This window comes from Crocuta crocuta, unplaced genomic scaffold (assembly GCF_008692635.1).
Source record: "Crocuta crocuta isolate KB4526 unplaced genomic scaffold, BGI_CrCroc_1.0 scaffold15, whole genome shotgun sequence".
Taxonomy (NCBI): Eukaryota; Metazoa; Chordata; class Mammalia; order Carnivora; family Hyaenidae; genus Crocuta; species Crocuta crocuta.
Genome location: NW_027530508.1, coordinates 554813 through 580374, shown reverse-complemented (window position 1 = coordinate 580374; position 25562 = coordinate 554813). Strand labels below are relative to the sequence as shown.

Genomic DNA, 25562 nt, shown 5'->3' with positions numbered 1-25562 from the left:
ATGAGCAACTGCCATCAGTGGTCCCTGATATGCCATGAGCTTCCTCAGCTCCCAACCCTTCCTCACCCCCTCCCCGGCGTCACACATCATCACACCTCCCTGCCCTGAGTCAGCTCCACACGACCCAGTGCCCAGCACCTGCTGCTGTCTCAGCAGGGAAGGGCAGGGGACTTCTGGTGAAATGACACAAGCATTTGCTTCTTCGGTGGCCTCCTGTTACACTTCTAGACAGATGTATGCCTAAAGAATTCCAGCTACCGCCATGATAGCTCTTCACATGCTCTCCTTCATTTTTCAAAGCCGAATTCTAAAACTGTTGCATTTATCCCTGTAAAATTTCCTCTTGCTGCCTCTGTATATGACCTGCTGTCATTTAGAGGGTTCGGCCTGCTTCCTGGCACACAGCCCGCCTTGGCAGCTGTGATCCGTGTGCGGCTCTGAAGATACTGTCCTCAGCCAAGTTACAGATAAGAAGGGACATAAGGGAATTTACATGCTTCTTGATTCTAGGCACTGCGCTGTGTGAGGGGCAAGTGAAACATGGTCCTTTGACTTCTGGGAACTCAAATGAACATATAAACAGCAAGGGTGCCCCGCATGGCTATTGGGCTAGGTAGCAAGTACTATGGGACCTCCAAAGCAAGACAGTTGTCTGTGATTAAGAAAAGGGTGGACAAGCTATAGGGGAAGGTAGTGTTCTTTTTTAAGATTTTAAAAAATGTTTTATTTATTTTTGAGACAGAGTGTGTGAGCAGGGGAAGGGCAGAGAGAGGAGGTAGGGACAGAAGGTCTGAAGCGGGCTCCACATTGACAGCAGCGAGCCCAACGCAGGGCTCAAACTCACAAGCCTCGAGATCATGACCTGAGCTGAAGTCAGACACTCAACCAACTGAGCCACCCAGGCTCCCCGGAAGGTAGCATTTAAAATCTGCACAAAGCAATAATCAAAATTCTAAGAACATAAAAGCTGCATATAGGCATATTCTATGACCCAGCAAGTCTACCCCTCGGAGTTCACACCCAGCAGAAAAGCAATCACACTCCACCAAAAAGCACATGTGAGATGTTCACAGTAATGCTCTTTGTAAGAGCCCAAATCAGACACACCCAAATGCCCACCACCTGGGGAACGGAGACGAAAATTGTGGAGTGGTCTCACAATGGGACGGAAAACTGACAATGCAGGTCACACTACAAGACCCAATCTGAGCAAGGTGGACACGAAAGATTATGCTTTACATAATTCTATTTATTGTACTTCATGTATGAAGTACAAAAGCAGGCAGAGCTCATTTGGACACAAGCAGTCAGCACGGTGGTCAGCATAGACAAAGGGGCAGGGACCCAGTTGCGGGGAGAAAAGAGCTTCGGGGGTGCCGTCAGGTTCAGTTTCTTTTTCTGGGTGTAGGTTACATGGGTGTGTTCAGTTTGTAAAAATGCACAATGCTGTGCACTTAGGATATGTTCAACTTTCTGTGAGTAGTAGACTCCAGTAAAAAGAAAGAAATTGATGGGGCGTCTGGGTGGCTCAGTCGGTTAAGCATCCAACTTCAGCTCAGGTCATGATCATGCGGCTGGTGAGTTTGGGCCCCACATTGGGCTCTGTGGGCTCAGAGCCTGGAGCTGCTTTGGATTCTATGTCTCCTTCTCTCTCTGCTCCTCCTTCACTCGCACCCTCTCTCTCTCAAAAATAAAAAAAAATAATAGAAAGAAATTGAGTATAGCTATTTAGACAGCTACACAGCTATCTACTAAGTATTATTTTCCAAAACACATTTCAGTTATTTCTCTGCCATTAGGCCATGAACTGTTTTCGCTGCCTTATGCCTCCTTTGGCACAACATATAGTCCAAGCACACAACAGACCCTTGATAAATCTTCAAGAAGCCAAGATACAGTGGGTGATCTTCCTACCCACGAACCCTTCCGGGTACAATTTGGCATGGCACCTTGTGTCTTAATGCCCAGTCTATTTAAAAATGCTCTCCAAAGGTCAAGATCTAATCAAACTAGGAACTGATGTCATAATGACCCACTCGTGCATTCTAGACCTCAGCTGTTCCCTATCAATTTTTTTTTTTTGTATCCACATAATTTTCAGCTGCTCATACATTCTAGAGAAATCAGCCAGAGTCCCTTGCATCATGGAGCCTCCAACCCTGTGGGATCAGTCTTGCGCTCCCTGCTTAATCAAGGATGCTGCACATTCAATGATATTCCTCAGACAACTTTCAATGCCAGAAGACACAAGTCACTGGGGCCTGGCCCCTCAGCTCACTTAGAGACTAATGCTGTCTCATTAGTTTTTTGGCTGCTTCTTTGTCCATCCTTGTAGGCGGGAGCTGGTGCCAGGCAGGATAGGGGCAGTGCTGCGCTCTCTGCGTCTGGGTCACAGTCTTCTTGTCTTGTTTACAGCTTCCAGAGCCCCTCCCATCTTCTCGAACATTTCCACAGCCTTCCCCACTCTTCTGTGCCTCTTTGTTCGCTGACAAGAGGAATCCGCAGCCTCATCAGCTCTGTACCAACCTCCCACCACCTCCCGGGCAAAGTCCTCCTCCGATAGAGACTAGAAAGAAGAAGAATGGGGGGGGGGGGGGTTGCTGGAGGTGCTTGTACCAGATGGGGACAGGCAGGGTGGATGGTACACAGAGTTCAGAACAGGGCAATGGGCCCGCGCTGGGGGGCAGCACTGCCCACAGGGCTGGGTGACCTTGGGCCTATCTGGCCCCATGACTTCACAGTGTGAAGGAGCTGAACTAGAGGATTCTGAGCTCTTTCCAGCTCTAAACACCCCAAACCCTAATTATGATCCTTGTCTCCAAATAGTGAAATATTAAGATTTTTTTTTTTACTTCTTCTCTTCTGCATTTTGCAAATAGTTTATAGTAAGTTTGTAATACTGACGTGTGTGTGTGTGTGTGTGTTCACAAGACCAGAAAGTCTGATTCTAAAAAGATAATGGAAAAGTTTTTTTAGAAAAGGTAATGAAATAGAGGTGCCCAGGTGGCTCAGTCAGTTCAGTGTCTGACTTTGGCTGAGGTCCTGATCTCCTGGTCCACGAGTTCAAGCCCCATGTCAGGCTTTGAGCTGCTTTGGATTCTGTGTCTCCTCTCTCTGCCTCTCCCCTGCTCGCACTCACTCTTGCGCGCGCTCTGTCTCTCTCTCAAAAGTAAAATAAAAACATTTTTTTAAACTTTAAAAAAGATGGAAATTAAATAAAATTTAAAAGTAAAGGCAGAAGAGAAAGAAAGGCCCCATGGGAAGACTCAAATCCCTGCAGGGGCCGCATTGACCTGGGAGGTTGCCCACCTCCAGGGAGAGGCCTTTGTGGCCTCATGGCGCCATCTGCTGGTCATCCTGGGACAACCGCTTCAGCTTGATTCGCAAAAGGGCTTCGAGGTGAATCCAGCCCACATGGCTGAGTTGCATTCGAGATATCGATCACATTCTATTTACAGGCTCATCTCACTCGGTACTCTCCTCCAGAATTTACTTTTGATTTCGCATTACAGTGATAACTGTAACCGGGACACCTAAGTCCCTTTTGTACAAGGAATGGTCACCGGAAACTATGCATGGCCCCTCCTGCCTGGCTCTCCAGATCCTCTCCCCTCTGCTCTGAGAAAACTCACTCCCAGCCATCTTTGAACAGTGTCAGTTTCATCTCCATAAGTCTTTGTCCTAAAGGTTCCCACAGATCGTGACTTTTTGCCCTTGGGTTGATTCAGTGGCTCAAGCATTCCCACATAGACCAACAGCCTAAAATGCTGGCCAGGCCTCTGGTGCGTCCCTCTAGCTATTGTGAAAGCTGCTTTTCTACCTCCGCAAAGAGAGTGGGGTTCCTCGCTCCCTGGCAGTATCTGCTGGAAGGAGGCCTGTGGTCCAGCTGATCTCTCACCCTCTTCCCAACCAGACCCTTCCCACAGAGGCTGCCCAGCAAAATCCCCCTTGCTGTCTGAGGCTGGTTTTTAGGTGCAGGACAGACAGCGCACATACCCAGCAACACCCTCTGTTGTAGATACTGGTGATAAAGTGTTTTACTTCTAACACTGCTCATTCCAGTTCTACAAGTCACCTCTCAAAATACCAGCCTTTAAAAATAGCCCTAACCAGACTCTGGACAGATGCATCCATTCATCTGTCTGGCTGGGGCATTGTGATACAATAATGTCCCAGTTCTTGGCACAGAGCTTCTAAAACCTGTGAATTTCCCGAGTGAGGGGGGGGATATTTGGCTTGTGTCCCCATTACTGGCACAGAGGGGTTTGGAGAGCTTCTGGGTTGACGAGCTCATCAACATTCAGGGATATAGTACCCCCAATTCCACAGGGACACCCACAACTGGACCCTCCAGACCTCGCCCTACGTACTTCTTCATCTGGCTGTTCATTTGTTTCCTTTATAATGTCCTTTGTGATAAACTGGTAAGGGCTAAGTAAATAAGTACATACGCACACATAAAGGAGAGGGAATGAAAGGAAAGGAAAGGAAAGGAAAGGAAAGGAAAGGAAAGGAAAGGAAAGGAAAGGAAAGGAAAGGAAAAGAAAAGAAAAAGAAAAAGAAAAAGAAAAAGAAAAAGAAAAAGAAAAAGAAAAAGAAAAAGAAAAAGAAAAAGAACTCTCAAGTCTTTTCTGAACTTCATCAAGGTCTTCACATCGTGTTTATTAGTAGAAAGTGATGAGGTCTATCCTCAAGGCAGAGGAGGGCCTGGGAACCCCTGATTGGTCCTGCCCGGGAGGGGAGGGCTGCTATATTTGGAGAGCAGCGGGGATGCCGCCTCCCCCTGCAGTGCCTACGGAGGCAGGACGGTGTGCTGTTGGACAGCGCTGCTGAGGCTCCAGAGAAGCACTCCCAGAGACAGCCCAAGGTAGGCGGGCGAGCCAGAGTTCACACGGGGCTCCGTTTCTGCGATCAGCATTGCTCATTTCCAATCAGACTGCAAACCATGCCATGATTTCTTTTCTCCTACCTCCTGGCGTGAGTCTCCAGTCAAGGGGACACGTGGGAATGTTGGGGTATCACTCGTGTTGCATGTGTGCTTTTGGTGTTGACCATAAAATGCTATTTTACAGTTGGCTGGCTGGGATTTTCTTTTTGCTTTGAAGCCCTTGTCTATGAACATTGATTTCTTGCCTGAGATCTCTATGCTTTCGTTTCTTTAATTTGACCCACCTGCAATTTGTGTTATTATTCTTACGTTAGCATTTCTCCTACCAAAGAGGATGGGCTGAGGGCACGGGGTGTGATTAACGAATGTTTGCTTCATGCTGGGATCTCTTTGGAGAAGGCTGGTCTGAGATCACTGTGATGAGGGGATAGGGAAGATAAGTTGCCAGAGCATGGCTGTGGCTGAACACACACACTTACGCCCCCTGGGGCCAGAGGCTAGATCATACCTACAGGTAAAGAGAAGTCAGCAGGCATCCAGAGATGATTGCACTGAGTTTGCATCTTGTCCTTTTCCCTACGTAAGAACCAGTGTCACGATGGAGTTGAACATTTGACCAGAGGTGGACTAGTCACTTCGAGAATACTGCAGGGAGGGTGTGTCAGGGGCTAAGCAAGCTAACTTTTCAACCTCCTCCACCTCTGGCATGAATGGACTCATGTAAAACTTTGTCTAGGACCCAGCGTAAGCAGGCTTGGCTCTAGTAACTGTTCCGGCGTTTCTGATCCACACCGACAAAGGTCCAGACCCTGGAATGCCCCGAACGGTTGATCTTGGGAAGTAGAGAATGGTTGACCTTGGGAAGTAGATTTCCACAATAGCTATTGTAGTTTCAGGAGCCAGATATGACAAACTACCGGACTAGGGGGCTGGGGGAAGGGGGGATAGCCCCTGAGGTCATCAGCAGCCCTTCAGATGCCCAGGGGCCACCTTGACCCTGAGCCCTCAGTGCTCTCCCAGGCCCTCATCTCCTCTGAAATCCCTCAGGGGCCCTGCTCTTTGCTCAGTGTGGGGGCCATCGGTGCTGCCCTTCATGCCCAGTGAGTCAAAAGCAGAAAATCTGAGCATCATTCCCTCCCGCAGCCCAGAGGGGCCATGATGTATGGCTAGTGGGCACATGGGAACAGTGTCAGATAAAACTGGATTCAAATCCACCACCTGCTAGTGTGGAGCCTTGGGCAAATGACTTACCTACCCAGAATCCCAGCACAGTTTTTATAATATGGAAATAATAATGTCCCTACCCCATGTGAGAATTAAGCTAGTCAATGCCAGTGGTTCCCATGTAGTAAGTATGTAATACAAAGCTGGGTGATGGGGAGGGTGGGGTCACGCTGCCCCCTGGGATGAGACTGGGAGTGTGACACATCATGACCTCCTGACACAGAAAGCGGCAGGGGTCTCCTGGTCATGCTTCCATCTCTCTCTCTCCACCATTATCATCAAGCCCTGTAGGGTCAGCAGCCCGGTGACTTCCTTAGAATGGATAGCAGAATGTGCCAGAGACAGGGCCAGCTTAGAGCAACAGAGAATACAAAGGAAAGATCAAGGATACTGTCTGTACACAGAAGCCTGTGGCTCCAACTCTTCTGTGTGTTTTCCCCAGAGAGCCCTTGATTTCAAAGACTTGGGAGCACTAGAGAAAACCTATATATATTATGTCCTTACTCATTTATTTTCCCACACAGGCCTTATAATTGCCAGTTGTAGCTTCTTATCTGTCTGAGAAAACCATATCTCTGGCCTAAGTGCGTATAATTCCAGGCAAAAGCAAGAAACTCGGTATTGACATAGCCAGTACAATCAGAGCATGGGAAAACTATTACGGTTTTGGAAAATGTAATGGCTTAAGGTTGCATTCCTTGCTTAAAATCTCCTGCATGTGGGAGGGGGGCAGGGGAGCCCAGGAAGCCCACCAGGGAGAGTAACCATCCCCGGCCTTTGCTATTACAGATCCTGACACAATGAGGAAGCATCTGGGCGGATGCTGGTTGGCCATTGTCTGTGTCCTGCTGTGCAGCCAGCTCTCAGCAGTCAAGGCAAGAGGCATAAAGCACAGGATCAAGTGGAACCGGAAGGCTCTGCCCAGTACCTCCCAGGTCACGGAGGCGCGCAAGGCCGAGATCCGCCCTGGGGCCTTCATAAGGCAGGGCCGAAAGCTTGATATCGACCTTGGCGCTGAGGGCAACAGGTACTACGAGGCCCACTACTGGCAGTTCCCGGATGGGATCCACTACAATGGCTGCTCCGAGGCCAACGTGACCAAGGAGAAGTTTGTCACTGGCTGCATCAACGCCACCCGGGTGGCCAACCAGGAGGAGCTGTCCCGCGAGAAACAAGACAACAAGCTTTACCAGCGGGTCCTTTGGCGGCTGATCAGGGAGCTCTGCTCCATCAAGCACTGTGATTTTTGGTTGGAAAGGGGAGCGGGACTTCGGGTCACCGCAGACCAGCCCGTGATGGTCTGCCTGCTGGTTTTCATTTGGTTTGTCGTGACCTAAGCTTGCAGGCAGGCTGGCGGCCACGAGGGTGGGAGGGGGAGCAAACCGCTGAGTGACCCCAGTTCTTCTCTGGGCCCAAACCCCCGCGTGTCCCGAAGGAACCAAAGAGCCAGGCATTCCCTCGGGTATCCGTTTGCGTTTGATAAGTGTGTGCGTACCAGTCCCCTCCAGGCTCTACCCAAGGGCGGCCGTGTAATCACGACATTCTCAGCTCCCAGTGGAGGGTCTGACCCGTGATGTTCCGCAGTAAATGCTGGGCGAACAGATAAGAGAACGCGCCAGGGACCAGGCCTCGCGCTCCACAGCATGTCCCGACCCCTCTTAGAGGTAGGTGCTATTCCCACTGTATAGTTGAGGAAACTGAGGCTCCAACAGGTGAAGTGGCTGGAAAGCAGCAGAGCCCAAATTCAATCCTGGTTTGTCTAACCCCGGATTTTCCCATTCTGTGCAATCCCAGAGCCGTCTTGTGATCCCGTCCTCACTGCTCGCACGACCCAAACGGAAACACAGATTTCTGATGAAACCGTGGAAACCCAACTTTGAGAAACATAAAATGGCCTGAACGGATGGCCACGTATCTTAGTACCTTGTTGCATGGAGGTTTTATTTAATTCTTCTCATTAAACTAAGATACAAGAAAGGGATTAAATGAACACAGAAGTACAGCTAGACAAAGGCCCAGAGATCATAGCGTAAGGCCACCTTGCCAGGCAGGTTACCAGAAAAGACCAGAAGCACAGTAGGATGTATCCTCGGCACCAAGGGTTTTTGTTTTTTGTTTTTTGTGTTTTCACAAGAAAGATAAGTGCTTGCTGTTCCTGTCTCTGAAATATCACCTGGATTTGAAAATGTATTTTTAGCTGACATGTTTGCTTTCTAATGTTCCCCTAGCTCTTTCTGCAGCTAAGTACACGCATAAAGAATCTTTAAATATACTCCCTTTACACGGGTACCGTGCCAATCTCCGGCTGTTCTTTTACACCCACTTCGGTAAGGGGCCGTCATTTCTGTAAACCACTTATCACTCTAAAAAAATAATTCCTTGCCAAAAAGTTTCAAGAGAAGCCATGTCTCTAGGGAGACCTGACAAAGAATTCACTCATGGCCTAAGCAAGAGTAGATATGCCACTTATTATCTACTTCTTATTAAATACAGATATTACAAAATGTTAGTAGTTAATATTAGTTAAATACGTATTACAAAATATGAATACAGCTTAACTACAAATGATGAATCTAATGCTCTAAGATACCCCCAGAGTCCCTCTGGGGGTGCATTTAGAGACAGCCCCCCTCCCCAGGAATTATTGGACCATATTTTGGTGCACCAGCTGCTGAATGTTATCAGTTCTCCTTAAAAAAGAGTCTGTAAGGGGAGGAAAATGTGCATTCTCAGACAGTTTATCCTACGTGTTTTAAATCATGAATGTGATAATGGTACCTCTTGTTCTGAGCCTCCACTGCTATCAGCGTTCTTCTCAAGGATACTTTTGGAAGGTTTTAACACAGAAAGCCGGGGAAGGACTTGGGGGCAGGGCAGCCCAGGGTAGCGGCTTTCCCCTCGGGACCTGGGGGCCTGGGGGCTGCCGCCCTGCCCTGAATCAGCACCAGAGGAGGCGCCTTAGTTTTTACTGTGCCCGCCTTCCACTTCCACAGTCCTGTTGAGTTCTTGAGCAGAGCATAAGATAGAAGTATAAGCCATATAAGTCATTTCTGGCCTGTCAATTTTTTATTTTTATTTTTTTTAGTAATAACAATAGCAAGAAAGACTGAAAAAGATGGAAGGCAGGAAGGAAGGCAGAAAGGCAAGAAAGAAAGAGAGAAAGAAAGAAAGAAAGAAAGAAAGAGAGGAAGGAAGGAAGGAAGGAAGGAAGGAAGAAAGGAAGGAAGGAAGGAAGGAAGGAAGAAAGAAAAGAAACCTCTCATAGGCTGGTGTTGAAAATTTCAGGTCAATTCTGCTGAGTGTAACCATAAGAACACACACAGGCACATAAGCAAAATGACTTCATTTCTTAGGTGAAAACAGGCCACAACATAGTACATTTTCTAGAACTGCCATCTCATTTCATTAACAGTTCCAGACACCAGATTTAAGTGAGCACATGGTGATTCAAATGCAAACAGCATTCATGAAGCTTTTAATTGGGACTATATGGACTTGAACATCCTTGCTGACGCTTACGAATTATGAGGTCAAGGGAAGGCTTCGTGAGTCTGGTTGTTCACCGTAGCAAAAGGTTGCCGAGCACCTACTATGTGTAAGACATCGTAAGGGACCTCTGAATTATTCTTGATACAGTCATTCTAAAAGTGACTAATTTCACCAGCATTGCATTCTCATCCCCTCCAAGTGTCGACTTTTCAAAATGTGCTTATTGTAAACGTGACATTCAAATGGCAATGGAAATCCGAAAGAACACATTGCTGGCAATCCCAGCATCTGATTAAGACTGTTTTTATTGTACCCTCTTACCTCCTAAGCCTTATCCATTTGCATATACAAATGTACATAACTGCAACAATAATGTAGCTTTTATATTCCAAATATTCTCTGAGCTTTATTCTAGGCTTTTTTCATTTCTGTATGATGTTTTCATTCTTGCCTCCCCCTCAACCTTTCCCAACCCATCCACTCCTTCCTGCCTACCGTGTAACCCCCACAATTTCACTGTGCTTGGGTATATAAGGGAGGGTTTTGAAAAATTTGATTGCTCCTTTTAAAAACACTATGATTGTACATATCACATTTATTCCTTCGCAATTGGACTCTGTAACTTCCTGCTGCATCATGAACCTCTTTCCAGTTCGACAGCGAGCTGGCTAGCTAATGTGTCCTTTTAGATTGCTGTGGAATATTCCACGGTGCAGATGGCCCCTGGTTGATTTGACCACTTCCTTGCTGATGGACCTTCAGGATGGCTTCAGTTTTTTGCCGCTGCAGACAATAAACAACCTTGAACGATGTGTGGCTTTTATTTCTGTGGAGTCGTTTTAGATAGAATCTTAATATAAATAATTTAAATTTTTCTAGATGACTAGATTATGTTCCTACATCACCAGAGCAATTCTTCTTCATGCCTGCCATGGATGGTGCTAACCTGTAAGGGTTTTTATGTCTCTTGAGCGTAAGAACCTGCCTTTCCTGCAAATGTCGCTCATGCACCTTCTCTCCTTTGCAGACAGCACACCAAATCCCGCCAAGTAATTTCTGACCACCAGCACCCCAGCACCGCTTGAAAACCCTAAATCTGTTAGCAATTCTCATTCTAAATCTGGGTTTGGGCCCAGATGAGAAGCCTGGAAAGCAGGCTGAGTATATTTGGGCTTTAGAGGGTGATCTATCTGCACAACTCCACACTCCCTGATGACCAGGGAAACATGGGGTGAGGTGTGGTCCTGGCCTTTTTCTTAAAGAAAGATTTATTTAGTTTTTATTAGTTTTTAGAGAGAGAGTACAAGAGGGGAAGGGGCAGAGAGAGAGAGAGAGGGGGGCAGAAGATTAGAAGTGGGCTCCCCGCTGACAACAGCAAGGCTGACGTGGGGGTCAAGTCCACCAGCCACGAGATTATGACCTGAGCCAAAGCCGGATGGTCAACTGACTGAGTCCCCCAGGCACCCCAGTCCTGGCTTTTTTATTAATCTGGGGTAAATAACCTGCATTCCAGTGAGAATGCCCTCTAGGAGATAAAGATCAAAAGCAGCGGGCGTCATGCACACTGTTCAAGGAGCTGGGGCCACTCCTCGCTTCAGGGCCCCTGCAGGCAGCCAGCATCTCCCCGGAGCCCACGCACCCCATCTTGCTTAGGATGTGCTCTGCAACATTAGAAACCCTGCCCTGTGGTCCTAACGAGACGTGTCCGGGTAGTAGCCATGAGTTTGCCTTGAGCTGTTTACACTCTCTACCGCAAGCTCTCTGATAAGAAGGGACGGACTTGGGGCAGTGGCCCATTGGCTCAGGAGCCCCCAGTCCTACTTCACATCTTGGGGGTTGGTCACTTCTTGCATTTCCACCCAATATGTTTTCTTCATGCGCTGTATAGGGCTGGACAAGGACGCCCTAAGATGCCCGTGTGTTGTGGCGTGGCACCTTCTGGAGGCTGTCACGGTCTCAACTGAAAGACTAAGAGCAGGACCCATGTGCCCCCATGCAGGCAGTGATGGCACATGGGTGGCGGGCCACGAGCACTGAGTGAGTGATCGAGGAGATGCCAGGCATGGCATCCTGGCAAATTTCTGTTCCCCCAACGGGAAGCTCAGATGCTGCTCTGTTGCAGAGCAGAGCTCTGGCAGAGCCAGCTCGTGCTGGGTGTGTGTTGGCCCATTCTGTCCCAAGACCGTGCAGCCAGACATGGCACCCGACTCCTTCTCATACCCTCATTCTGACGGCAGACCCACTTTCAGCTGGGCACCCACTTTCCCCGTGGAAGGGAAGGGACCCAAACTCCCATGTCACTGGTAATGACAGACACCTGCAAAATGAGAATAAATCCAACAGTCCCAGCAAAATGAGAAGAAGGCACAATGTCTCCGGGACATCTCTAAGCCCGTCCCAGACCATTCAAAGCCTACTCAACGAACTCAGCTGTTTCTCTTGTCAAACGGAAGGCTTCACCTGGGACCATGGGAGGCCTCGGACTGAAATAGGTCCCATGTAGTGACCACCCCCCTTCTAAAGGGACTTTCCTGGACCCTAAAGGGACTTTCCTGCACCCAGTCCAGAGCCGACCCCCCAAAAAGGCTTATCTTTCAACACTTAAGGGTCACCGCATCCNCCTTATTTTAATGAAAATCTTTTCATGGGAAAGCATTGCTTTCTTAAACAATACAGATTGCTTTAACTCCAGCAGGCTTCTCTATAAATTGTGGAAGGAAATTGGCAGAAGGCCAGAGAGGAACTTGAGGAAGCTAGAAACAGGGTCAGGGTCAGAGGACCTAACACAGCTGGTCTTTCTGGATGGAGGGAAGTGGGTAAGAATGGGAGGTTAGGGGAGAGGGCAGGGGCCTAGGAGAAATTGTTATCCATGGAGAGAATTACACATGTGGGCTGATCAAAGGTGCCACCAGCATCCAACAGGGTGGGGTGTTATGCACCCAGGGCTCTAGGTTCCAGAAACAACCCTCAACACCAAGGAGAGGGAGTTTCAAGGACTAAGCAGAGGAAAGTAGGGTCCTGGCAATTCCTACATCAGCTGTGTTGTGCTTGAATTTCCAAATCCACAATTAGAGCTTCTAATTTTTTTTTAACTGGCTGTTTTGACTCAGGGCTACTTGGCAATCAAAAACAAAATGAAGGAATTCTAGCATCTGCAACACTGTGATTTATAAGATGTGATTTATAAGATACTGGTCATCTCGATGACCAAAATACATTTCTCATATGTATTTGGTCTCCGTCCATGGTTCTTGGCTCACAGCCCCCCAAACCCTTGGAATTTGCTGAGCAATAAGATCAGTGAAAGCATCTTTTGTTATAATACTTGATCTTGTCCTCAGTTCCTGAAATTGCTCCACAGCCATAAAGGTGAAATGGGTGTCTTGTTATTCACAACCAGCCCCTTCATGAGTTTATGTGAACGAGGTGACTTGGAAAGAACCTGCGGAATGGGGGCTGGTTGCCACGGAAACCAATCATGAATAGAGGGTTGGAACTTTCAGTCCCCACCCCCTGATTTCCAGGGAGAAGAGAGGGGCTGGAGGTTGAATCAATCACCAATGGCCAATGAGTTGATCAGTTGTGCCTAGGGAATGAAGCTTTCATAAAAACCAAAATGGACAGGGTTTGGGAAGCTTCCAGGTTGGCGAACACATGGAGATTTGGGGCAAGTCGTGCATGCCAAGAGAGTATGAAAGCTCCATGCCTTTCCCCATACCTTGTCCTGTGCGTCTTTCCTATCTGCCTATTTCTGAGTTATATTCTTTTATAATAAACCACTGCCCAAGGCGGGTTTCCTGGAGAAGGTTGCAGATACGTGAGGGACATTGGCCACAGCCAAAGAGATTCACAGGGATCTGACTGGGGGTTCCACAGTTTATTATGTGTGTTACTTACTGACTTCCCCTGTGTTCCCATGTAGAAGGAAGGGCAAGTATGCCACCACCCCATTGAAGGTCTACACTCTCCTGTGCTGGGCCTGGACCCAGCTCCAGGCTCTGAGGGCCTTGATGGCTGCCATTTGCCCACACTCCCACCCTCTTCTGGGACAGACCAGCAAGGCATCTCAATACTTCCCAGCCCCCAGATGATGGGAGAAAGAAGAGGTCAAGACTCTAGGCTGCTCTCCAGGAGATTGCCTGCAGTGAATCGGAGCCTGTCTGGAGGTAGGAGGCTCCTCTTAGCCTCTCTGTGTTGCTGTGCTTGAGAAGAAATCGGTTTCTCAATAAGACAAAGTTTCTCCATCTGAATGGTCAACTGAGCTCCACTCTGGGGGTTTCTTCTCTAGCTCAGAGAGGTCTCAGGATAATGTGGAGTTTCTCAGGGGCAGTTCTATAGAATGAAGAAGGTGGAGAGGCAGAAGCCCTGAGCTCTAGTACTGCCCCATGCATGGGGTCTTTGGGCAAATCGTTTCACTCTTTGAACCTCAGGATTTTTTTCATCCATAATGGTAGGTATAATACCACCTACCTCATGAAAATCAAGTAAGAGGATGGATTTGGAAATACCTGGTACAAAATCAAGGTCCATTGCATCAGAATTCATGAATGTATCACTGTGAGAAGATAATAAGTAGAAGCTAAAATCAGGATTGTAGATACACTTGATCATGTCCAAGGAGAGCACAGTCTTCCTTCCTTTTCCTTACATTTAGGAAATTGTGTTGCTGCACGGGTTACTTGCTGTCTTAGGCTGGTTTTCCCCAGAAGTCAGTCCTAAAACAAGAATCCATGTACAAGTAGTATATTAGGGAAGTGAAGCCTGGAAACATCGGAAGTGAGAAGGGGAAGTTTGCAAGTTCACTCTGTGGGCAACTGGAGCTTCATTCTGCTGGAACCCTCTGGAAGGCAGCATAGAAAATGTGCTCAGAGTTATCCTACTTGAAGGCAAAGGAGCTGGGGGTTTATACACCAGCACCTCCTAGCATTGGTTGAGGACCACTCCCAAGAGGCATTGATTCCCCATATGCCCAGCCTACTATTTGCAGGGTTTGACTGGGCTCGAGACATTTCTCATTCCATCTCCTAATGGTGAGAGTTAAAGGCACAGGAAGAAACAAACACAAGACAAAGACCCTCTAACCCCCGAGAATGAGCCCAATCTGACCTTCAAACTTTCTGGGTGTCCACCCATCCCACTCCCACCATATGCCATTTCGCCTGCTTTTATAAGGGACAGACCATTCCACAAAGCCATGCCTCACAAGTAGCTCACCTTAGCCTGTGGAGCCCAAGTGCTAGGGGACTTCCAGCTCAAACCAGAAAACAAAGAAATGCCTCTAAACACACTTTATGTATTCGTTTTTCTAGTTGCAAATAGTGCACCATAGTTTAGTTTGAAGGTGTGGTAAAGAATAAGCCAGAAACTTTGAATATAATATTCAACCTAAAAACTAGGGCAATAGTTAAAGAAAACAAAAAGATGTTCTTGTTTAGCAAAAGACTATGCATCGAAGCATCAAAAGATGTGATGAAAGTTGCTCAACTTCTAATTATAGAGATCTTTCAGGAAAGAGGTGCTTTATCAGTTCATCTTGACAGAGCACTCAAGATAATGAAGATGCAGCCAGCTATTAGCTTCAGTCTACTGTCTCAGATACACAGCCCAAACCTACCAGGCCTGAGTGCCTAGAGGTGGGGGATGAGATGGGCTAAAGTCTGAATGTTCATGTCCTCCCCCAAATTCCCGTGTTGAAATTCTAACCCCCACGATGCAATAGTAGTAGGAGGGGGGGCTTCTGGGAGGTGATTAGGTCATGAGGGTAGAGCCTTCATGAATGGAGTTAGTGCCCTTATCAAAGAGACCCCAGAGAGCACCCTCTCCTCTTCTGCCATGTAAAGACACAAAGAGAAGACAGCCAGCTGTCTGTGAACCAGGAATCTGCCAGCACCAAACACCGAAGCTGCCAGTCCCATGATCTTGGATTCTCAGACTCCAGACCTCTGAGGAATACATTTCTGTTGTTTAGAAACCACTCCGCGTGTGGTACTCTGGCTTAGAGGCCCAAATCGCCTAGGATGTGATAGGATCTCTGAGTCTGCAGGGCAGCAATATCTGCATTTGCTATGCAATTCCTACACCAGCCAAGGTCCTGTGGTTCCTGGATTTGGGGTACTGATCCTGACGGCTTCCTATAGAAGGCCTTGGCCCTGCTCCAGGATCCCAGATTCCACAAAGATCTGTTGCATCCCACTGAAGTGTCTTTAACACCTATCTACAGTACTTCACTATCTTACTTTACTGACATTGCCTCCTTCTGTGTATTCCCAAGCAGGACATAGATCCCACAGGGATAAGAGCTGGAATTTCTGCTTCTTTTGTATTGCACACGGCACCTAGTGCAGAGCTGAGTGCATCAGCCCAATGGATGCTTAAGTGAATGCTGCTCTCTTGCTGTACTGACAGCATGGAGCCTGCTTGGGATTCTCTCTGGGATCCTCTCTCTTTCTCTGCCCCTCCCCCACTCACACACAAACTCTCGCTCGCTCTCACTCTCAAAATAAAGAAATAAAACTTGTTTTTAAAAAGGGCAAAGTACAAAACCATTGAAAAGAGATGGGCGGGTTTACAAGAACATCCTTCAGATGTCTCAGAAACAATGCAGGTTGTACATACTTCACACTCTTCAAAGAAAGCAGAATGAAGTAATCTCTACAGTCTGTTTTAGATCTACTGCTCTTTGCTTATGAGGGTCTTCCACATTTACTCAAAACCCTCTGGAAACACTCCACCTTGCTCAGAAGGACTTCATGGTGTCTCAACAAAGTGCATGAGGTCCTTCATAAGCTGGTATTCCTGGTTCTCCAAGCTCACCTTCTGTGCCCGCAGTGCCACATCTCACCAAACCCTCTCAAGTCCTTCCCCCCGCCCCCCAAGACAAGCTCAACCATGACCTCCAGGAGACCTGCCCTTGGATTCTAGGGCAGATAATTAGCCCTCTTGTCACTTCGTGACCTAATTATTCACTTGCGTGTGTGTCTCCCATAGCGGACTGTGTCTCCAAACCCAACTATATGTTTTAGTCACCTTGCGCTCCTCTACACATCTGCTGCCCCCATCTTGCCAAACTGGCTGCAGGGACTAGAGCCCACGGGATGGAGTCTTCAATGTCTCTCTACCTGCCTGATACCCGAATTCCACTGCCCATGAATCACTTTTCTTCCACCTAGAGGCTATCTCTTTGTCTTGGAAGCACCAGCACTTACTCTGACATGCTCCAGGGAAATTGTTCCTCTGTTGCTGTTCAAGCCTGCTTCCCAGGACTGGTCTGCCATGATGACAAGACCTCAGCCAAATCCATCTGCCTCCAGCTCAACACTTGCTTTGAGGGGTCCCCTGCCTCCCAAGAGCCACAATATGGCTTCTTGTTAGGTCTTTCTAGACTGGCTTCAGGGGAGATTATTGTTCCAGTATCCACTAGTAGGGAGCAATGCAGAAACAAACTAGGCCTTTTCTTCCTAGGGTCATCTCCCCTGACAGTGCTCATCTCTGATCTATTAAGATGGCTTGAGCCATTCCTCAGGTCCCATGCTTACTTGGACTCTTCTCTTACCCTTTGTTTCTATTAAATTATAAAATCCTAATTCACTTTCTGAGTTGTTTGGAAAGGCAGCAAGTTCTGCCAGTCAGTTCCTTATGTTTAAATTAAATGTGGGCCAGAAATTGTGGACCTTTGGTACAGTGTTATCAGATCTGAGCCAGCAAGATTTTTTTTCTCTTTTGCCTGTCACACGCAAAAGTAGGAACACTACTCTAAAATATTAAATATTTTAATCCGTGACATGAAGACAAATGGGTTATTTTTCCTCTCCAGCTTCACTGAGGTATAATTGACATATAAAATTGTAAGGTATTTAAAGTGTGTACAACGATGATTTGATATGTGTATTCATTGTGAAAGGATCCTCTGCATCTAGTTAATTAACACATCCATCACCTCATGAATTTATCTATTTGGGTGAGAACATTCTACTCTCTTAGCAAATCTTAATAATACCATACAGTGTTGTCAACTATAATCATCACGTTTCACATCACATCCTCAGACCTGATTCGTCTTCTAGCTCAAAGTTTGTACCCTTTGACCAGCCTCTTTCTCTTTCCCCCACCTCCCCAGCCCAGAGACAAATGGGTTTCTAATCCTCTCTGATGCCTTGCATTCTAGGAAGTTCTTCTTTGTATTCTATTGGAGTGTTTGGATGTGTCTTTTCGATATGCTTTTAAATGTACCAGAGATTTCTTTCTCTGATGAATTATCTTTCTCTGAAGAGAATGCTCTAATGTTGGGAGAGCATCAGATCTTCCAGGATTTGTCCCACAGTGTGGGGTTCATAAGAAATCCTGTTACCGAAACCACAGAATCTAAAATCATGTCATTTTGGCCCTGAAGCTATAACTTCAAGTTCTTCTGGCTACTGAGTGTGTTGCCGAGATCATGTGAGTGCACCACTCTGAAGCCTGTTCTTTGCTGTGTTGTCAGGACCACGACAAAACGTCTCTATCTCATCCTTCCTTTCAAAACACGTGTGAGCACTTTCTTCTTTATACATGTGGGATACCCCAGTCTTGGGGATCCAGAGTACAGGCTTACTGAGGCATCTTTTGTACCTCCTGGTCACATAGTTAAAATCAGGCTGGATAATCATGTAAGCCAAGTGTAAATTTCAATCTCTACATTTTAAAGGAATAACGTAGACAGTACAAGATGTCTCCAAGAGAGTTTTGGGATAAAAAGCACTTTGTAAGTCACCAATAAGAATAATTCATTCATATCTTAGCCAGGGGTATTTACCAGACTCTCTGATACCTCTGGAGTTGAGCAGCCCACCTCTGCCGACAATTGTAAGTTAACCCCATCCTTACTTAATCACCAAGGACTTTTCCGACATATGTGTTGGGTACTTTATTCTAGTTGATACAGGTGTTTCCCATGGGTGTATGGGTTAGCAATTCTGCTACGTGTATACTAGAATTGAACAAATAACTCAGTGGATGGTGGATAGTAGGTGCCAGTCTCCCCACTGTTGGGAGTGAGAATTCAGAGAAGCAAGAGAAAGAAGCTAGAATGACCCATGTGGTAATGGAGCAGAGTTGGAGACATCAGTATGAATTTTATATTTAACTCAATATAGACATAGAAGGTTACATGTAGAGACTTTATAGATATGTGTATCTGCTCAGGTTAGTATACACACATGTATTTCTGTTCTCTGTCACATGAGAAGGCCTGAAAGAAACAAAACTCCAGTAATAACAGACAAATCTACTGCCCAGATCTTCGTTTCTAATTCCACTCCCCAATAAAAGAAGCCAGGGCTCCTTGGAGAAATGCCTGATTGTACGACTGAAGCAGAAATATACAAGAAAGGGGGTGCCTGAGTGGCTCAGTCAGCTGAGCATCGGACTTCAGCTCAGGTCATGGTCTCACATTTTGAGTTCAAGCCCCACACCAGGCCATCTGTTGTCAGCCTGGGAGCTCAGAGTCTGCTTTGGATCTTCTGTCCCCCTCTCTCTGCCTCTCCCCTGCCTGCATTCCCAGAAATAAATAAACATTAAAAAAAAAAAAAAGAAAAATAGACAAGAAGGGCCGAGCATCTTGTAGTGCCAGGAAAGAAGGAAGTGCAATAACCAAAAGACAAGCAAACCCACATTCTTGGGGCCACGTCAAAGGGCCACAGGAGCACTGAAAGAGCTCCCAGTGGCCAAAACTGCAACAATTTGAGCAATGAAATAAAGTAGTACTGGATTATAATCCAAATAAAATAAAATATATACCCGTGAGTCCATGCTGATGTAAGCAAATGATTGGATAAATAATATACAGGGGATCCCCTGGTAGAAGAATTCCAAATGATTTATATAGATACTCTGACCTCAAAAGGGTGGAGCATACTCCCTATTCCTTCAGTGTGGCCTTGAATAGTGACTTTCTTCCAAGGAGGACAATGTGGGATGGGGGTCAAAGCCTAACTTTACAGTGGAAAAGCCAGGTGATCAAGGTCAACAGCAAAACAGTGATAAACCATGCTGATAAATGTACTACTGAGACAAGGTGAGGAAAATGCTACTTTACCACTATGGTCTTCCTCCCCAAACTCATAACCCCTGTCTAATCATGAGAAAACCATCAGAGAAATCCAGTAAAGGGACAGTCTCCAAAATATCTGCCCAGTCCTCCTTAAAGCTGTCAAGGCCAGCAAAAGCAAGAGAAGTCTCAGAAACTGTCACAGCCAAGAGGAGCCTAGGGAGACATGATGACAAAATAATGTACAATCATTCATTGTAACAATGTAAGATGTTAATAACCGAGAACACTGGGTACGGAGTCTATGGGAACATTCTGTACTATCTTCTCAATTTTTCTGTAAATCTAAAACCGTTCTATCTACACGATAAGGTCTTTTTAAAAAATACAAGTAGCAGCAGCAGAGAAAGTATTTGCAAAATATAACAGATAAAGGATTATTACACAGAATGTATAAATAACTTCCATTATCAGTGAGGAAAAGATAAGCCAATAGAAGAAAATGACAAAAGAGCTGAAAAGGCAATCCACAGAAGAAATGCAAGTGACTGATAAACATAAGGGAAAAAATGCTGAATCTCACTAACAATCTCAGAAATGCACAGTATCTTAAAATATCAATAAGATTGTTTACCCCCATCAACTTGAAAGATGTGACATTCAGTCTTAGCAAGAGAATGAGGAAGCAATACACATGTGTTCATATACAATTTATGTATTTAAATATAAATGGACATTAGTGAATTTTTAAGAAGACTCAGAGATAAGGAAAGGCATGATCCCTTTGCCATACTCTAACAGAAAATATGACTCAAAATGATGGGTGGCTATCCAATGGCCCATAAGCATGCGGGAGGGTGCTCATGCTCCTTCAGCACCAGGCAAGCGCAAACTAAAACCACCATGAAACACTACCACACACCAGAATGACTGACATTGCCGAATGTTGATGAGGATGTGGGCCAATCAGGCCTTCAAACCCAGTTGGTGGGATTGGCACCACCCACTTTGGAAAAAAAAAAGCATGGTCAGTATCTACTCAGGCTCAATAGGCACCCGTTGTAAGGCCCAACAAATCCGATTCTCAGTAAATATCCCACGGAAGAGAGAGCTTATGAACACCAAATGACACATACAAAAGTGCTCATCAAGTTTTGGTCCCAATAGCTTCACCCTGGAAACAACCCAATTGCCTGTGGTAGAAGAGCTAAATGGCGGGATAGACGTACAATGGAATTCGGCACCGCAACCAAAGAGATCCGACTGTTGCCACATATGACGTGAATGAATCTAATAGACATGGCTGAGCATAAGAAGTAAGAGGAAAAAAAAAAGGAAATACTATATGGTTCCATTTTTATGAAGCTCGAGGATAGGCAAATGTAATCTAAGATGATAGAAATTATAATAGTGGTTTCCTTTTGGGGCGAAATGGGTGGTATTGAGGTAGCCTGATGGAAGGATGGATTGTTCTGTATCTGCAGCTGGGTGGCGGGTTAAACAGGTGGAGACATAGCTAAAAACTCATCAGTCTGGACACTTAAGGTGTGTGCACTTTATTGTATATTAGCTATATATCAGTAAACATGTAGGTTAAAAGGAGGAAATATGTGAGTCTTTGAAAATGGGATAATTACTAGCAAATGAGAGTCACTAGGCTGTACCTGCTCTATGACGTGGAGGTCAGATTTCAAAAGGAATCATTAAAATAGAGGAAAGATAGGGGAACCTGGGTAGCTCAGTCAGCGAAGCACCTGACTTCAGCTCCGGTCATGATCTCATGGTTTGCAGGTTCAAGCCCCGCATCGGGATCTCTGCTATCAGCACAGAGTCTGTTTTAGATCTTCTGTCCCCCTCTCTTTACCCCCCCAAATTGCATTCTCTCTCTGTCGCTCTCAAAATAAATAAACTTTACAATANAGGAAAGATAGGGGAACCTGGGTAGCTCAGTCAGCGAAGCACCTGACTTCAGCTCCGGTCATGATCTCATGGTTTGCAGGTTCAAGCCCCGCATCGGGATCTCTGCTATCAGCACAGAGTCTGTTTTAGATCCTCTGTCCCCCTCTCTTTACCCCCCCCCAAATTGCATTCTCTCTCTGTCTCTCTCAAAATAAATAAACTTTACAATAAAAAAAACCCCAGAGGAATGATAAATAAAGTGTGGTCCATCCATATAAGGAAATACTATTCAGCCAGAAGAAGGAATGAAACATGGATGACTCTTGAAAAATTGATGGTGAGTGAACCAAACCAGACACCAAGGGCCACATACCGTCTGTTTCCACTGGACTGTATGAAATGTCCAGAACAGGTAAATCCACAGAGGCAGGAAGTAGATTCGTGGTTACCAGGGGCTCCAGGGAGGGAGGGATGGAGAGTGACTGTTACAGGTCCAGGAGTTCTTTTTGGAAGGATGAAAATGTTCTGGAATTAGATATTGATTGTGATTGGACATCTTTGTAAATGTACTTAAAAACCACTGAACTGTACACTGTAAAAGGGTGAATTTGACAGTGTGTGAATTATAACTCCAAGGGGGGGGGGGGGAGGGGAAGGCAAACACAGAGGAAAGGAGCTTCAGAAATCTCANAAACCACTGAACTGTACACTGTAAAAGGGTGAATTTGACAGTGTGTGAATTATAACTCCAAGGGGGGGGGGAGGGGAAGACAAACACAGAGGAAAGGAGCTTCAGAAATCTCGGGACATGGCCATGAGCAGGGTGTACTCTGTCATCTGAGCCAGCTTCATGGGCATGTGGCCAACCCTGCGCTTGGCCACCTTGAAGTTCTTAATTTTTAACAAGGGCCTGCACCCTCATTTTGCATTGAGCCAGGTGAATTAAGCGGCTTGTCCTGTGCGTCAGGAAGACTTCAGCCTGAGCACTGGAGGCTGATGCCTGTCCCCGGAGGCAGAGACACACAAGGACAGTGCGGGCCTGGGAACTTGGATCCTTGGACATTGGTTCTAGTGTTTGCCTCTCCATTCCTGGGGCAGCCAAGGACCAGACCGAGGGGACAAAGGAGCTGCGTTAGTCCCGGTGCCACCCCAGGGGGCGCAGCTGCAATCTGCTGGGGATGGGGGAGGAGAAGGGGCTCCAGTCGGGGGGAGGGGCAGAGAGCCACCCCCAAACCAGCATGGTGCGTCCGGGCCTCTGTCAGCGTCCTGCACGGGGGAGGGGGTGTCCTGCAGCAGCAAACCACAAACACACCAGATGAACCCCAAGTCTCTAACTGCAGGTGCTTTGAGGATTGAAGTACTGAAGGACCCAGACAAAGGTGTTAGCTGACTCCTTCTAGTGAATTTCAAGTCAGCCACCAGACATGGAGGGGGCTCCCCAGGGCCTGACTGTGACTAGTGTCTCCTCGGGTGATGCTGTTGGTGCTGATTAGGGTAAGGCAGCAGGATCCGGAAGAAAGGACAGCTCCAAAAGAACCCTGACGGTCTGCTGTTTCTCAAGGGCAAGCCCAGGGTCTCGCACGTGGCTACTGCCTCATGCACTTGGGAGCTTAAGGAGCAGACATACAGAAGATTGCTTTTTTGTTTTAGGCTTTCATTGAATTACACACTCTGTCTTATATCCATCCATTCTCTTATGCACTTTATTTGCTGCTACTGATCCATGATTTTTTTTTTTTTTTTTGAGAGAGAGCAAGAGTGCGTATGGGCCTATGAGTGGGGAAGGGGCAGAGGGAGAGGGAGACAGGATCTGAAGCAGGCTCTGTGCTGACAGCAGAGAGCCTGACGCCAGTGTCAAACTCACAAACTGGAGATCGTGACCAGAGCCAAAGTCGGATGCTCAACTTACTGAGCTATCCAGGCATCCCAATCTGTGATTATTTCAATTAAAAGTTTAAAATGAAAAATGAGGGGTGCCTGGGTGGCTCAGTTGGTTGAACGTCCAACCCTTGGTTTTGGGTCTGGTCATGATCTCACGGTTTGTGGGTTCAGGCCCCTCATCAGTCTCTGTACTAACAGTGTGGAGCCTGCTAGGGATTCTCTCCCTCTCTCTCTGCCCTTCCTTTGTTCGTGCTCTCTCTCTCAAAATAAATAGTTTTAAAAAAATAAATAAAACTAAACTGAACACACTTACAAATAGGGGCACCGGGGTGGCTCAATCAGCTGAGCGTCCGACTTTGGCACAGGTCATGATCTCACAGTTCGTAGGTTCGAGGCCCGTGTCCGGCTCTGTGCTGACAGCTCAGAGCCTGGAGCCTGCTTCAGATTCTGTGTCCCCCTCTTTCTCTGCCCCATCCCTGCTCATGCTTTGTCTCTCTCTGTCTCAAAAATAAAACATTTTTTAAAATTTTAGAAAACACTTACAAATAAAATTATTCAACAACCAGAGATGCTGATTATTATTTTCCAAGCTTCAAAAATAACAGGTAGCTTTTCTTGAGTGCTTAGAATGTGCCAGGCCCTGTTCTGAGAAGTCACCATGGCTTGCTTAACCCGCACCACCTTATCAAGTGGGCATTCTAACTGTGCCTGATTCACAGAAGGAAGAGAATGAGGCTCAAGAACTAGGCATGATTGGTAGTAAGCAGGGGACCCAGGTTTCAAAGGCCATACTTTAATCGCCATGTGTTGTGGCCGCCTTTTAATAAAGTTTTATAATTTTCATCAACAGCATTGGAAGGTCATCTCTTGCTGCCGAGGTCTTCATCTTTATAAAGTCATGGTCCTCAGGTAGAGACATCAACTGGCTGTATATCATCACGCTCCCCACCCACAGGAAGACCACATGGGTCGGCGTTCCTGGGCCCAGCTGCCCTGCCAGAGGTTTGCAAAGCCTGGGGTCTGCAATCCCACTTTCGGCTTACAGGTCATAGAAGCAGTTCTTGCTCGTCCCCTGTTTTTATTTACGGCATCCTCTCAGAGAAGAGCATGGCCAGGGAACCTCCCTCTCTCACTTGGGTATTTCCGGTTCACACAAGACCTCGGCCAGGCCTCATGGAGAGGTGGACGGGGCCACGTCACTGAGAGGGGCTTGCCGCAGCTCTGCAGGGGACTCCCGCCTTCTTGGGGCATGTTCCTCAGACACTGAATGAACAGGCGGCCAGAAGACCAGGAGGAAACGCACCCGGTGCCCGATCTCTCTCTGCCCACCTGTGGGATGGCTAATCGAGCCTGAGGATTCTGCAGACTCTCAGTTCCCGGTGTCCAGAGACAGCTTGTCTGACCCCGTCCTCGGGGCAGACCTAAGGAAAGGAGTGTCAGGTGCACCAAGGGACAAACAAGGACGTTCATAGCCCTCTAAGGCGCAACTTCCAACAGGCAGTGATAGGACGATGAAGCAGAACGGCCAAGAGGGACGAAGATGGGCCAGAGGAAGCAGACCCACCGGCTCGCCTGTGCCACGAGAGCTCCATTGTTCTCCGCGAGGCTCGAAGATGTCCATCCGGGACCCAGGGAAGGCCAGCCCAGGGAGGCCTTGGCTCCGGGTTTTGTCATCTCTTCCTGCTGATGTTAGAATGAGAGCAGTCAGGAAAGGAAGTGAACAAAGAACCAGAGGCAAATGAGAGGTTCCCTGGGAGAGGTCACAGCTGGCCCGGAACTCACTGTAGTAGGGTGGGGACACCTGTGTGACAAGCCACTGCCCAGGAATGTGCCTAAAGCCCTAAGGGAACCCCATGCCCTTCACCACCTAACCGGGGTCCAGCTCCCAAATTTGACCCTCAAGGTCTCAAGAGGGACCTAAAACCAGGTTTAAAAAAAAAACTCGACTTTTTCCCTATGCATTTAAAACAGAACTCCCACTAAAAAGCAAATGTTGGGGTGCCTAGGTGGCTCAGTCGGTTAGGCATCTGACTTCGGCTCAGGTCATGATTGTGCTCATAGGTTCAAGCCCCATGCCAGGCTCTGTGCTAACAGCTCATAGCCTGGAGCCTGCTTTGGATTCTGTGTGTGTGTGTGTGTGTGTGTGTGTGTGTGTGT

General features: G+C 47.0%; 1 protein-coding gene and 1 long non-coding RNA gene across 3 annotated transcripts; one reads left to right on the top strand and one right to left on the bottom strand.

Moving 5' to 3' along the window:
• Nucleotides 1-4796: 4796 nt before the first annotated feature.
• Nucleotides 4797-8031, top strand: PRND (prion like protein doppel). Of its 2 annotated transcripts, XR_013335789.1 has the most exons (3): nucleotides 4797-4867; nucleotides 6902-7776; nucleotides 7907-8031. XR_013335789.1 is itself a non-coding variant. In XM_077766918.1 (2 exons), the coding sequence occupies exon 2, from the start codon at nucleotides 6913-6915 to the stop codon at nucleotides 7447-7449; it is 537 nt and encodes a 178-aa protein (XP_077623044.1). In that variant the 5' UTR covers nucleotides 4797-4867; nucleotides 6902-6912; the 3' UTR covers nucleotides 7450-8031. The 2 variants fall into 2 exon arrangements, 1 of the variants encoding a protein (XP_077623044.1); XM_077766918.1 differs by having other exon boundaries at nucleotides 6902-8031.
• A 2237-nt stretch (nucleotides 8032-10268) lies between these two features.
• Nucleotides 10269-22006, bottom strand: LOC144233882 (uncharacterized). Its single transcript, XR_013335790.1, has 3 exons — nucleotides 21898-22006; nucleotides 14110-14316; nucleotides 10269-10384 (listed from the first exon to the last, which is right to left on the bottom strand). It is a non-coding gene; the product is annotated as an uncharacterized LOC144233882 (long non-coding RNA).
• Between the last annotated feature and the right edge of the window lie 3556 nt (nucleotides 22007-25562).

What these genes read in the sequence shown, in the direction of transcription:
- PRND (XM_077766918.1), top strand. Translation starts at nt 6,913, where the DNA reads ATGAGGAAGCATCTGGGCGGATGCTGGTTGGCCATTGTCTGTGTCCTG.